Below are 15,737 nucleotides of genomic sequence, written 5' to 3'. Positions count from 1 at the left end.
AATACCACTAGAAGGTCAGAAGTTCATCAAGTAACAATCTGTCTTTTTTGACCTCCGGCTAAATCCTCCCCATGCGCCCTCACGCGCCGTTACTGTCTTCTGCGCGTGGTTTCACGCGTCGCATCCACCGTCGATGCATGTGTCACACGCGTTGCACTGGTATATACTGCTTGATGTCTAGAGTGTAATGGTGGTCTCCATTCGTCCACCAGGTGTGTAGTTTTTCCAGAAAATGGGTTCAAAGTTTCTGCTGAACTTTTTTTCAAACAAAATCGGACCCCTTCGACTTCCAATCCGATTTTCAGGTTGTTTTAACACTTTTTACCACTAGCCTAAGCTTTGATACCATTTGTAGAGTTTAAAGTATTGTATATAAAAGATTATTACAACTACAATGCAGAATAATAAACTCTCAAAGTGTAAAACCGAACCAAAATGACCCAAAGCTTCTTCAACAGCACCAATGAAGTGTTCTTGATGTTGAGCTCAAATTTGTGCCACACCGGATCATGTACCATCGTCCACGGGAATGACAATGGATATACCGAGAAAAAATCTGTCTGAAGCCACCAAGAATTTCATCGGAGTTATGGAAAGCTCCCACTTGGTTACATCTCTATACTTTCTCTCAAATGTTATGCCAAATCCAAGAAGGAGAGAATGAAGAGATCTTGTAATTATAGAGCCAATTCATTTGAATTCAAAATTCAAATATTGTACTATGATCATCAAGAGAGTGACAACACTAGTATAGGTAATTGACCACAAAATTAAATCCAACCATTGGATTTAATCTATGGTCCATATTACTCCATAACTAGCACAATCCAAGTCACATTCTCTAAACCAATAGACTTACACCAATCTTAGGATGTGATCCACCTTACGCTTTCATTTTTCTTCTATTTGAGAATTAATGGAATTATTGTCTGAAAAAAGGGAATTTTCACTTCTACCATTTCGAGCTGAATAAAAAAGTTCCGTTTTCTTTCTAGTAAGGCATCAGTTTTCTTTTTTCTGCTTCTCTGTAAATTAACAAAACCATAGCAGGCTTTCACGCTGGTGATATGCATGCCCAATGCCTACAAATACAACTCGAAAGATGAAAAACCCGAGACTACCCGATACATGCACAACGAAACAAGGGAAAAAAAGCACATATAACTGCAGGAACTTCATACTCAAACTCAGAACTTCAAAACAAACTTAAATAACTTTCCCCTGTGCGTTTCTATACCTTTGACATCTCAAAAATCTGAAAAGGGGATGCACAAGATGCTTACTGGCGAAAGATTTCCTAAACATGTATAATTAGATAAGCAAATAACAGAAATTGGTAAAAGATTTCCCCTATTAATTGCTTTAGTTTTTATATAAGCGCATCGCCTCTTATGGCTGTCAAGTTTGAACTCAAGAGATCAATTAAAAGCATTGAACCACGTGGCAACATTCTAAATAACTGATGACCTGCACAGTCGAATTACAATATCATGACATTAATGAGATAGCAGATATTTGCACATCATCGGCATAATTATACACTTCACAAAACATCGATAGTACTATTAAGCACATGTTTGGTAGGATGGATTGTACTGAGCGGTATTAAAAAAGGCAGGAAAAAAACTAAATTCTTACATATTGTGTTGTTCAATACTCTATACCAAACATGTAGTTAGAGTTCATTGAAAGAATATAAGCATATAACAATCCCTTATTAGAAGATGCATTCATGGAAACAAAATAGAAATTCTATATGTTCAATAATCAAACTACTTTTCGATGAAAAGCATCATTTCAAATTCATAGCTGTAGCCATATTTCTCAACTTCTGTGAGATTTTCTGAAAATGGAGGTCTCTGAGCTGGATCATGTGCCCAACAACTTTCCATCAATGACTTCCATTCGGGATCTCACCATGTTGGAGTTTGGGGCGTAATATGTTGTTCACTATCCCTCCTACATGCATAAACGCAACACTGATTACTAGGAGAAGAAATTTTATCAAGTAATTTCAATGGATTTCTAGAGTTTTTACTAAATAAACAACAGCACTGTAGCCAATTTATTTGATGGAGAATAGATGTCATGACACAATAAAGCCAAAAAAGATATTTTACTTAAGGTAACTCGGTGTGAATCTTGCAACAACTAAATAAGTAATCCACCTGACTCTTTGCAGTTGGCTTTCATAAACACATAAGTTCCATGCTCTCTCTTTCTCTCTCTCTCCCTCACACACACACACACACACTCTCCTCCCTCCCCGCCCCCATGGAGGGGGAGAGACGGGGTGAAAAAGTGAAGGAGAGAGAACTTTGTGCTGCTTACTTCCAGGAAAAATGTTGTTTCGTATACATCTGATAATTCCTCTTCGGATTTGACACGTGCTATTCATGTGAAAATTATTATACTAGTTGTGGACATGCATCCTCACGGTCAGGCAATTCCTTTCTCATTGCTCTTTTAATTTACTACATCTATAGTTACCAAAAAAAATGCGTAGCACTAAAATTAACATTTAGAACAAAATTTACATCCACGGCATCAAACAGATAAGCAAAATCCATGAAGAAAAAATAGCAATTTCGGCCATATAGACAATCAACCAAACCAAGAATTAAAAGACAGCATTTTCTTTGACCAAAGACACAACAATTTAAGGCTGAGTATTTCCTATAAATAGACTGGTCTTCTACTACACTACATAGGATTCTTTCCTCAACATTGCCTAATAAAACTTATCTACCTATAAACGAAAGGTAAGTTCTCCAAGCAAATGCAAGCAAATAAAAGTAACTCAAATGCATAAGCCTCCAACCAACATGACCAAGCAAGACCAATGTCATGACTCAAAGATAAAAATCTTATTGACGGTTAAAAGGCTGACCAAGTCGTCTTTTTCTTTTTTGCCTCGATTTCATTCAATATGTTTAAAAGAAGTGAAGAAAACAGAAAAGCATCAATTTTTAGAAGTCTGCTCCAAACATACTCCTCTTTACTTTTTTCCCGTGGATAATCATTATGCATAAAAAAGGTTTAGAAACAGAAGTTGAACATTTTCCAAGATAAAGTCGGAATAGCTTAATTATAAACAACGTACCAATTATAGAAGCACAATGTATATTTAGATATGGTTCGTTGCCAGTAAGCAATTCCCACATGACAATTCCAAATGAATAAACGTCGATCTGTGGGTGTAGAAACTAGGCATTAATTAAATAATTAAGAGAGAAAAGTAGAGAGAGATGTTAATGGCTAATTAAATTAGTGATTATGTAAAAAAATATCTAACCTTTTCTATTACCATGTTACTTTTTTCACTCAAGAGCTCAGGTGCCATCCAAGGTAGGGTCCTACGAACACCTCCCGACACTAAAGTTTGTTGTTTTACCTTTGATAAGCTGAGATCGCCAATCTAATAAGGAACTCAAGAAAGATGGCAAATTAATTCAAGTAAAACACTAGATATGCTCAGGTATAAAAAAATTTCCTCGAAAAGTAAACAAAAATTTATGAATCAGATAATAAAAAGCAAGTACAAGTAAAGTTCGAATAATAACAGCTTCACCAACTATAGAAAATTGAAATCTGAAACTAAAGCCTCTGAAAATTTCAATGCGTACAAATGACAAAGTAGCAAATATAGAAAAAGGTATTGAATAGTGCATACAATAGATTGACTCCTAAAGTAACTCGAATATCCAGGTCAGTTTCTCAACCTACCTTGCAAACTGGTCGATGCGGATCCTGTATATTTACCAACAGATTTTCACATTTTAGATCAAAATACATAATATTCTTGCCATGCAAGTACAGTTGAAATTGTTGTTCAAGCAATCGATAAAAACTAAGTGGCGTGGAATTGAAAAACCAAACCGGGGCCAAAAGTTTGGCCCATGCGAATGGCCATGCGAAGAGGGACTGAAGTCCTGATTTTAGAGAATTCCATGCGACCGCATGGAGTTGAACTATGCGACCGCATAGAACACTAAATTGATCGTTGGAGGCCTTTTTCAGTTGGCTTTTTGGCGGTTTTTGGAGGGTTTCTTGCAACTCTTCATCATATTTTGGCACCTATTCATGAAGTATTGATTCATATCTATAAATAGGTGATGGAGGGATCAATTCATGGTGTTGAAATCATATTACTAACATGAGAAACATATACTTCATTCCACAAAAAGTGATCAATCTTTCATTCTTCCATATTCTAGCAATTCCCTCTTGTGTTCTTCAAATTGAAAAAAATTATGCTTAAAGGTCCGTTTGATTGCAAAGATGAAATTTGGGTAGAAAGAAAACGAATTCCAAGGAATTGAATTGTTTGGAAATTGTTTTCCTGATAATTGTAAATTATTATATTTGATTGGTATAATTTTCACGTGAAAAATGTTGAAATAAAAGCGTTTTTTATATTTTGATTGGTATAATTTTCACGTGAAAAATGTTGAAATAAAAGCGTTTTTTATATTCGTTTGACTTTGTTTGACATGAAAATTGTTAATTAAAGGGATATACTTGACTAATATTGAAGATGAAATTTGTTTCCATTGCCTAAAAATAAAAAATTCAAATGAAATTATCTATCTTTTGATGTTCGTTTGGCTTTGTTTTACATGAAAATTGTCAATTAAAGAGAATTTTTTACGATAATTCTTAGAATTTTTTTCCATTGCCAAAAAATAAATAATAAAATAAAAATAAACGAAAAAAATTACTACAATAAACTGAAAAATAAATTCTTGCCATTTTGGTGAGAATTCATTTTCCTCCAAAACACGGAAAAAGTATATGTGGAAAGAAAATGTGGAAAATGAATTCCAAGAAAATTTTTGCCAATCAAACACTCGAAAAATGGAAAGTTGGAATTCCAATTCTATTTTCCCTAGAATTCCATCAAACACGCCCTTAGTGTTTTTCTGTAACAAGGCCTGATCAATCCTACAAATCATTTGCCGTAAAACCCTTGAAGCATCTCGTATGATCCGGAGAGGGGGCAAATATCATTCGAGGACAGTGAGATTATTTACTTGTTTGAGCCTTCATATTGGTTTGATCTTCTTGTTCTTTGTTCATCTTCTTAGATATCCCTTTTTTGGTTTCTGCTCCAAACCCCGGCGTCTATAATTTTCCCAACAAATACTCCATCCCAAATGCAGCATCTATAGCTATAATAAGTCACTTGCCCCGATCGATTGTTCTGCTCAAAGATAATAGTCTAAGGAGCTGTGATTCACATACAGGCAGAGGCTCACAGGCCTCTGTTAGAATACACACAAGGACGGGGCCCGCACAATTTTTATTTTATTTTAATGCAGGTCGATGAGATCGACCTGCCATCTACAGTGAGAGATCTATAAAACCTCTGTATGATAATTGCCCTGTACTCAGGGCATTGCTTTAGTCTAAGTCCCATGCTAACGTTATTTGTCAATGCAGGGAATAAAATCTAGATCAAAAAAGGAAAGATACCTATCCTTTTTCTGTAGAAATTGTTTCAAAGATCCATTGACCATGAACGCTGTCACTATTGCTAAAGATCCATTAGGGCCATCACGAACTACTCCATAGACAGAAACAACATTGGATGTGCAACGAACTCAATATCAGAGCCTCCTTCTAGAAATCTGTAATCTTTAAAATAAAAAAGATGAGAATTAAAACTCAATATAAATAGAGAATAAATCCAAACGCAGTCATTAAATCAACTCCAAACAAAAGAAAAGGAAAAGCATTCATGACAACCAAATTAGAATAGATTGAAATTGAAAAGGAAACGTGTTCACGAAATATCTTCTTTCAATTTAAATCACCGCAAGTGTATGATTCGTTAACAAGTAATAAAGTGGATTTCTAGAGTCCGAATATCGCCCCGCAGAGATTGAGTAGTTCAATTGTATTTATCTCGACCTTAACCGAATCTAAATGATCAATTATGAATTTTTATCCTAAGAAATCCTAAATCTAAGCTAAAGCATCAATATTATGAATTGGATGGTATGATATGCAAAACAACGTTTAATTTAACTAAAATGCAGTTTGATATTTGGGACTCAGGTTAAATGTATTCAATAAATGTGAGATATACTAGGATCACGAATTCCTAAGTAATGTTCAGTTTAACCTTAATTCCACACTTTGCCTACACGATGAAATTTTGAAGAATCAGTACTCCTAAATCTATCCAACACTGTTTCTCGAGATGAATTGTACATATTCTCATACACCACCAGCCTATATCTTTATGACGGATGCAAATATACGAGAATGCATGTAGTTTTGGAGTACTTAGAGATTCGCGCAAAGCATAGTGGTATATTTCTATCCCCTATCGGAATCTACGATGATTTATACCTTGTCGAATTTATTCATCTTCTTTCAAATAAATGAAACAAGAGAACACCACATAAATCCTCGATTTAAAAATCACATTTCAAAACTAACAAATTTCTAAACATTTTTCAAAAATCAGGTGATAGTTAAATTTATTAAATATTTAATTTAATATAGTTTAATTAATCTACTTATCCTACCCCAACCACTCATCATATCAAACCCCTCTCTCTCTCTCCACCCCACCTCACCTTCAGCGACGGCTCCAGCCACTTTTTCGACGACAGCTCCGACGGCATTTCCAACGACGACTCTGGTGACTTCTTCGGCGACGGCTATGACAACAATTCCGGCTACCTATCCAATTCCGACGACCTCTCCGACCATTCCAACGACTATTCCAGTGACCGCTCACCTTTCATCCGACTATTTTTTTTCTTTTTTGGCAATGACCTGTGACCAATTCCATTAGATCTGTAACTTGTGCACATTATGATCTGTGACAAGTTCTATTGAATATGTAACCTATTCAGATGGGATGAATATGTAAATGATCAAATACTATTAAAATTTTAATTATGAAATAATTAATAAAAAAATATTTTTGTAATTAACAATATTAAATTCACAATTTTTTCTTTGACTGGGCAATAACTAGTGACTTGTGTACATTGTGACATATAAAATTTTATTTTTAATATGTGATTTGTTATCCGTGACTCATAACATAAATGTGACCTATAAATTTGATCCATGACTTCTACAAAATGACATGTGACTTGTTAACATTGATATGTGACCCATTTATAATGATTTGTGACTTATATGAAATGATTGTGACTTGTGAACTTAAACTTGTAACCAGTGAATTGTGACCTTAACGACGAACTGTGACCCGTAAAGTATGAACTGTAACCTTATTTATGATCAAATTTATCTTCAGTGTGATTGTCTGTGACCATGTTAGTCTAATTTGTAATTATATATAACCAAGTCATATGCGATCACAGTTAACACAAATCTGGTCACAGACAGTCACAATGAAGATAAACTTGGTCACTCACCACTATTCCCAACACTAACAACCAAACGTGCATTACCTCACCAAAACCACGTGTACTACCAATAACGGAAGCATTGACACAGCACCGCACCACACCGCACCCACCATACCATACCATACCACCACCAATACAACATAATGGCATCGCCATCGACGTCAGAACCATGACCAAGACCACTGATAAGTGTGTTTTTGCACTCTTATTTAGGTCACAAACATGACTTAATTACGAATAAAATGATTGAATTGTGACTTAATTTCATTACATTTGTGAATTGTAGGTAACACCGATGAACATGGTGAAATACATGAGAAAAGACCAAGGTGCAATTACTCAAAAGTTGACCCGATGAACAAATCAAGAAATTGAGTTTGCTAAATACGAATTTATGACATTTTGGGATGATGGAATATGAAGAATGAAGAAAAGATGCAAAGAAGTGGAAGATTAAAGTAAAATGACCAAATTGTAGGAACTGAAAGATTAATTCTACCATGCGGTTGCATGGTAGAAACGTCGTGCGGCCGCACGATGTGATGTAGGGATTTATAATGAAAAAAGAGGATAACCATGGAGCCGCACGGATTAAAACCATGCGGTCGCATGGTACAAATTCAGCACGAAAATTTTCTTTCCTCATACGATTGAAATACCTATGGTAACCTAATTTTCCACGGGATATAAATATCAAAAAATTCCAGAGACGCCCAGAACGTAATTGGAGGCCGAAAAACAACTCTTGGAGAGGATTTGAGCGCAAGAACAAAGATTGACACGAAGAACTTCAAGATTTTTTATAACCCAGTGATGTCTTATATACAAACTTTGATGTATTTTGTTATTTTAAGCATGCTAGACTAGATTTTTATTATGCTAGGAGATCGATGAACCATGTGATTTGAATTTTAATATTCTAGTTTTGCAATTTGATGTTAAGACACAATTTCTATTATGTTGAATGATTTATATGCAATTAATGTTTCCGCAATTAAGGGCTCGTAATTGTGTGAATTTAAGTGATTTATTCTTGCATTCGAGAGAATTGGAATAGATTTGGCATAGTATAAATCATCGTAGGGTCCGATAGTGGATAGAAATATACCGCTATACTCTATGTGAATCTTTAAATGTTCATAAAATTGCATGCGTGTTTACATATGCTCTTGTCATAGAAATATAGACCGGTGGTATGTAGAGATAGGTTTGATACATCTCGAGAGAGGGTATTGGATAGACTTAGGAACATTGATTCGTCAAAATCGAAATGTGTTGTCATATTGTGAAACTAGGGTTTGAAGTGATAATTGCATGGGAATTCGTGATCCTAGCGTATTTCATTCCCAATAATTATAACAAGTGCATTCTCAACTTTTAGATTTCATTCTCGAGTTAAATTTATTGTTTTGCATATTAATTTCAATTTAATCATAAGGAAAAATTGCATAATTGAGGTTCAATTAGGTCTACATCCACTTTGCTAATTTAGTTTCGGTTAAGGCTAAGGTAGATAAAATTTGAACTAATCAATCTCTGTGGGACGATATTCGGACTCATTGAATCCACTTTATTACTTGTTAATGAACCGTACACTTGCGGTGGTTTAAAATCGAAAGTAATAATTTCGTGAACAACCACCACCACTAGATTCAACAAAAATCGCCCCAATCGCCATATCCACCGCTACTGCCACCAACAAAAATCAGTCACTTTAATACCACCGCACAAATCTGTATGCAAAACACTTCTGCCACCTCATCACCACTACAACCACCATCAGCATACCACCACTACAACACACACAAATCTACTCTAACGTATCGCTATAAGCAGCGTCACACCATCGTCACCATTACTTGCACCACCATCTGTACCACAACCCGCCACCACCCACTACCATCTCCTCCGATCCACCAACTCTAGAACCACAAGCATCCTGTATAGCCCCATCGCCACCATAACAATCATCACATTCACATAAAATTCAAAATAGCACCAACACACCATAAATTCACAATCGGACTACAATAGACCCATCGACGTAGAAAGAAAAAGCTAGCACAAATTAGAAGTACAGATGCACACAAACGAATTAGATTTTGGTTCGATTAATAGAAACCCATGGTTGAAGTAGTAGCAGAATGGGGATGGCGAAGTCATGGGTGTAGGTTTGCCATGATGGGTCCCATCAATGGCGCTTGACTTTGACATTTCGGAACCAAGTAATCCTTTCCTGATGGCTCCTCCAAGTCCGGCAGCCACTCTATCGTGAGCGAAGGCCACTCAAGAGCATGAGTAATCGTCGGATTGTAGAGATTCTTCTCCAAAATTTTGTACTTTTTGTTTACAAACAGCTCCTCAATTTCACCCCGCGTCTCTTCCTCATCTTTACCCATTCCTTTACTTTTATTGCCTCTGATTTAGATTAAGATTTTAGAGAATTGGGGAGAGAGAGAGAGAGAGAGAGAGAGAGAGAGAGAGAGAGAGAGAGAGAGAGAGAGAGAGAGAGGTGTGTGGGATATTAGGAATATATTTATTTAATAATTTCTAATTATCACCAGAATTATGAGATTAAACTTAATCTTTTTTATTTATGAAAACTGGTTTTTAAACCCAGTTTTTTAGGTAATTTTCCCATGAAACGAACCACCAAAACTCACACAATTACGAGCCCATAATCATGGAAGCAATTTAATGCATATAAATCACTCAAACAATCAATAAGTGTTTGAATGTCAAAATACGGAACAAAGAATTAAATATCACATTACAAGGTTCATCGATCTCCTAGTATAGATTTTTCTAGCCTAACATGATGGAAAGAAGAACACAACAATAAAAATGAAGAAAAGATATCACCCTATTGAAATTCTTAAAGTGAGACCTTGAATTTTGGATTAAATCTTCTTGTTTTTCCTTCTTCTTTCTCTTCAAATCCTCCCAAAATAATGTATAATGTGTGGTCTATATTTTTGGATGTCTCTAGGGCTTTAAAAAACTCCCCAAGATTTGTTTCCAAAAGAATTTCATTCAAAAAAGGAAATCAGATTTTCTCGCCACGATTGACTTGGGCTGTCGCCCAGGCAAAACTCGGACAGTCACTCAAGCTAAGAATTTCTTCTCGGTAGTTAAAAAAACATGTTGGGCGATCACCCGATATTTATAACTGGGCTATCGCTCATGTAAAATTTCTTCCATATGTTACATTTATCCCTTGAAGTCGATTATTGATTCTTTTGAGTCCTTTTTCTTACATTTTCAACCCTTTGACTTTTAATTGCATCCAATTGAACCCGCAATATCTTTAATCTTCATTTTGTGATCCGAATCAACTATTGAAATGTTGCAACTTAGTCCTTATACTTTAGATTTACTTCTTTTTTGGTTCTTTTTCGTTTCTTTTATTTTGAATCCACCACATTCATCAGTATAGTCCTACAAAACATAATTACTTAGAATTAAGCCATAATTTAAACTTTTTGATCATGATTAAGTCATGTTTGTGAGCTAAATAAGTGTGTAAAAACACACTTATCAAAACGTATTTATATTTTTCAAGTAAAATGAAAGATGCAAATCGTCGTTGGCAGGAATAGAGAGAAGGGTGAGCGACAGTCCCAGCAACAATTTTAAAATTTTCCTTATATAATTTTTTAAATATATGCGTTAAACATTTATTCGATATTACTTCAGTTCATTGACAGAAAGTTTCTCTTTCTTGGTGGTAAAAAGTCACATTTTGTGGTTGTATACACGGGTTTGAATCCTAACACCCATACTATTAATTTTCCTTTTCTTTTCTATGAAAAATTTGCACAATTAGTCCGTAACATTTAATACCCATAGGAAATCGGTCATTACCTTTACAGTGGACTTTCAATCCTCAATCTTTAGTTCCATTTGCATAGTTTGTTCTTTTTATGTATTCCATCTCACTTTTCCCCCATACAAAATGTTTTTTTAATCAACCATGTATTCAACCTATGGAGCATCATTACTCACCTTCGTACGTATAAATCTATCTTTCTATTAATTTAAGCAAATCTACGATTTCTAACACTAAAATACTAAGCAATTATATTAAGCACCATTGTAGAATAAATCCGAACATGTCAACCACTGAGGTTGATTAAGCAACGAAAAATGTTGAAATTGCAACTCAAGACAATGTAAGCACATCAAATATACAATCAAATATGAACTCACGTTATTTTAGTGTTATGTTTTTATTTATGGATCCGTTTACAAGGTTTCGAAAAATTTCCCTATTTTTGCTATGTTGCAGCAATGTGTATGCTGTCGTAATCTTGAAAATTGCAAAGCTTGAGCAAAACAAGGTTAATGTCTAAGACCTCTAATGTATAGTTGTGAAATAACTAGATAAAGAAATTTATTTTTGATCAAATGAAATTTGATTTGATTGGCTCGTGTTAATACAAGATGCTAACTTGGAAAAGAAGCACGATGTCATTATGAAAGTCATTGTAGTAATGCAGATTGAGCGAATATTTTGGGTTACAAAAGTTGTGCTCTTTTCTGTTGTCTCATGTTATCCTATAACGCTTCTTGAATTTTAGCTTGCTGAACATCTATTAGGCCCATTACTATTAAATATTAAGGATATTCTTTTTATAAGAAGTTTATAGATTTTGATTTCTAAGGCTTCTTTCATATCATAACTGTTTATTATGGGGAATGTTGTTTTTTAATTGTTTGACATACTCTAAACTGTTCATGCATAATATTTCAATTGATGAGTTCTCCAAAAAGGCATCATGTATTGAAAATGGTTCACTTATATGATGTTGATGTTTATTTTTCACTTTCAGGACCAGTAAGATGTTATCGTCAGATCAAGAACAAGCCCTATCCAAAGTTAAGGTTTTGCCATGGTGTGCCTGATTCGAAGATCAGGATCTACGATGTTGGAATGAAGAGAAAAGGCGTCGATGAGTTCTCCTTCTGTGTGCATTTGGTAAGTTGGGAGAAGGAGAATGTGTCCAATGAGGCGCTGGAAGCTGCATGAATTGTCCGCAACAAGTACATGACCAAGTTTGCAGGAAAGGATGCTTTCCACTTGAGAGTCAGGGTTCATCCTTTCAATGTTTTGCGAATCAACAAAATGTTGTCATGTGCTGGGGCTGATATAAGGGGGGCTTTCGATAAACCCCAGGGAGTTTGTGCATGTGTAGCCATTCGACATGTTTTTCTTTTTGTCCGTTGCAAGGATTCAAATAGTAATCATACCCAGGAGGCCTTATGCCATGCAAAATTCAAATTTCCAGGTCGTCAAAAGGTCATCGTGAGCAGGAAATGGTATGAGATCAATTCTAAATTCTTCTCTCAAGTATATATTTAATTTTCCCCTTTTTATATTGTTTGGTTTTGGATTCACACATCATGTTGCTGCTGCACTAATTTTTATATTGTTGCTCAGGCATGAGTTATATACCTATACTTCCATGAACACATGGAAGCTCTTTCCGAATTCCCCCTTGCATATCAAAACATCCAGTGAATTGGAGCTCATCTGCTTTGTTATGGATCATTTAGTGAACATAGATGATAATTTGGTTGTCAATTGATGTAAATCATTTGATTTATCCAGTTTTTATGTTTGATAAATAAAAAATTAGTGCTTTGTGTTGCTCTATTACCATTATTTTATCTTTGCTTACTAACTTACCCGATAAAAGTTCTTATTTATTGTTGCTTATGTGAATTATCTTGATTTTCAGGGGATTCATGAAGTACAGTCGCCCAGATTATTAAATGGAAATCTGAGAACATGATTGTTTCTGATGGTGTGATTGCCAATGTTTAACTTTTCAAGAAAACACCAGATATTACTTGTTCCACCAACTATTATCATTTATATTCTTTAAGTGGCCTTAGCTAGAAAGCTATATTGGATTCTGTTGGTTCCGAGATTTATGTGAGTGGTATGATGATTGTTGATATTTGTATCAAAATAAATTAATGTTTAACCTGTAGGAGCGTGATCAAACTATCGATATGTGAGCTTGAAAGTGTAGTATAAAATCACAAAATCAAAGTATCAAAATGAAACAAGAAAAAGAGAAGAAAAAGAAATGAAATCCGAGGCAAGTGATGACACTTTCTCGTTAAGATAATATTGCCCCGCTATGGTACTTACGGTTGACGAAACTTGTCTCCCAAGATACAACGGATGTTTATCTTGTGGTAGCAGCACTTCACACCACAAGAACCAACGAACCGACCGAATTTTCCCTTCTACAAAGGGATTTTATGCAAGAAAAAGGGAGAGAGATTTTGTAAGAGAAGAAGAGTGCTCAATGCAAATATGAATTGGTGTACCTTTAGGGACATCCAAGGGGTCCTATTTATAGAGGATGAAGGGGGTGTGGATGAAGTGGTGTGGGCCAAATCGTGCAATCTTTCGAATAGTCGTAACATTCCATCTTCGCTAGCTTTTCGCTCGAGCAGTGCTTCAAAAATCCGAGCAAAACATATTTCGCTCGCTTTTCGCTCAAGCGAGCTAGACTGTCGTTTGAGCAAACATCGAGCGACAGTGTATTTTAGCCCTTTTCCACCGTATTTTCCTCAAATCTTTGGATCGCAATTTCTCGTTCACCCGTAATTGGTTTCTAATGTCTAAATATACTACGATCATCTACTTGATGAGTAGAACAAGTTGGCCCTTTTACTTTTGTAATTTGACCATCGGATGAAGTTCGAATATTCGGTCGAAGTTGACACGTTAGTCACACTTTCCGATTTCAATTTTTACTTAATCAAATTCCGATCTTTCTTGTTAATTTGGAAACCAATTTCCAACAGATTCTCGACTTTGTTATTTTCTTCTCATTAGAGGATTTCTATCCTCCAACAAAATGTAGGTATTTCTGTCTAAGCTGGAAAACCTGAAAATGTTAATTTCAGGCAGGCTGGTATGGGGTCTTGCATTGTAATCTGATTTCATACCATTTCACATAAATGTTTCCCTTGAAGATATTAATGACCCATTTATATCTTGCAGCTTCTTGGATGTCATGGACCTTTGGCAAATAGGCAACCTGGAAGAGCATTTTTGTTAGCAGCTATTGAAGGATGAATTTGATATCTGGATTGGGAATATTGACGCTTTCTGCATTTCATTACTTTTGAACTAAGAATTTTCTTTTTCTTGGATCTTTGGACCTTTCTTTTCGTTAAGACAAATTTTGTTTTATCAATTGGGATTTTTCGATATAATTTTGTTCTTGGCATAGCACTTAATTTATTGTTTGTTTCCAGTATTTATAATTTCTACAGTTGAGTATGATTCTCTATTTTTCGACCGAGAAAGTGTTTATACGATGAAGTTGGGATTTTGGCAATCATCGTCCTTGAAGAAAAGGGGCGTGAGGTAGTTCGACTAAGATTAAACATTGATCGAATTTCCTTGACGTGCAAATTTCAAGCAAAATAAAATTTTGAATGGAAAATTTTCCATAATATCTTGTCAACGTTAGATAATATGCAGGGGATGAAATGGAAATCTTTGTAGCGACCACCCTCTGAAACTTAGACGTGAACCAAGCGGAGTGCTCATGAGCATATATTTTGGGAAAATGTTCGCTGTACATAATTATTTACATAATGATGAGATGTTAAAACGTAAGTGATTAATGAGATTTTAATCTAATTAAAGTTCGTTACATCATTTGTTGGTAAATCATTATATAAGTTGTTACGTACATGTAGCACAATCGTATATTTTGGGAATAGGATTTTACTATATGTACATCAAGTTTGATATCATGTGAGTTGACATCTTTTTGTGTATTGATTTTAACAATATTTTTTACAATTAGCGGCCAGATTTTCTACACATGGGTGGAGGGGTATGTCATCCAAGATGTGAAAGGGTAATATACAAATTGATTCACTCTTGAGGATGCAAGGAAATATGATAAATAGGGTACATGAATTCGAATTTATATGGCCTAAATTGCTGAAGTTCTTAGTTTGAGCCTCCTTGCATAAGAAGAGGCAATCAACTCTTGAATTTGCATGGTTCTATCTTTTCTCATACACATTTTATCTTTTGATGTTTCGAATATTTAAGTATGCTATTTCCTTTTTTTTAAAAAAAAATTGTATGCTTTGCTTGATGATAAATCATAATCAGCACGACCGATATAACAAAATGAAAATATTTAAGTATATATATATATCAGCTGAGAACCAACAACACTAACTATTTTTTCAAAAGCTATGTATAAACTCTTCGACTTTTACAAGTGGAATCGAGTTTAAGATTGTATCTTTCCCTATTATTTTTGACACCTTGCTTGAAAATTTATTGCAATACAA

General features: G+C 34.9%; 1 protein-coding gene and 1 pseudogene across 1 annotated transcript; one reads left to right on the top strand and one right to left on the bottom strand.

Annotated features, from left to right (window-relative positions):
- Window positions 1–1,677: 1,677 nt before the first annotated feature.
- On the bottom strand, window positions 1,678–3,796 carry LOC111375416 (mitogen-activated protein kinase kinase kinase dlk-1-like). Its single transcript, XM_022998232.1, has 4 exons — window positions 3,727–3,796; window positions 3,296–3,418; window positions 3,104–3,191; window positions 1,678–1,959 (listed from the first exon to the last, which is right to left on the bottom strand). The coding sequence occupies exons 1-4, from the start codon at window positions 3,793–3,795 to the stop codon at window positions 1,892–1,894; spliced, it is 348 nt and encodes a 115-aa protein (XP_022854000.1). The 5' UTR covers window position 3,796; the 3' UTR covers window positions 1,678–1,891.
- An 8,516-nt stretch (window positions 3,797–12,312) lies between these two features.
- On the top strand, window positions 12,313–14,493 carry LOC111375415 (annotated as a pseudogene).
- The last annotated feature ends 1,244 nt before the right edge of the window (window positions 14,494–15,737 follow it).

The sequence above is a fragment of the Olea europaea genome, unplaced genomic scaffold (assembly GCF_002742605.1).
Source record: "Olea europaea var. sylvestris unplaced genomic scaffold, O_europaea_v1 scaffold1374, whole genome shotgun sequence".
NCBI lineage: Eukaryota > Viridiplantae > Streptophyta > Magnoliopsida > Lamiales > Oleaceae > Olea > Olea europaea.
This window is presented reverse-complemented; position numbering and strand designations above follow the sequence as displayed.

What these genes read in the sequence shown, in the direction of transcription:
- LOC111375416 (XM_022998232.1), bottom strand. Translation starts at nt 3,795, where the DNA reads ATGTATTTTGATCTAAAATGTGAAAATCTGTTGGTAAATATACAGGAT. An exon ending in GTAACATGGTAATAGAAAAG is followed by an intron (nt 3,192 to 3,295) that starts GTTAGATATTTT and finishes CTACACCCACAG; the next exon opens with ATCGACGTTTATTCATTTGG. An exon ending in ACATTGTGCTTCTATAATTG is followed by an intron (nt 1,960 to 3,103) that starts GTACGTTGTTTA and finishes TTATGCATGTAG; the next exon opens with GAGGGATAGTGAACAACATA.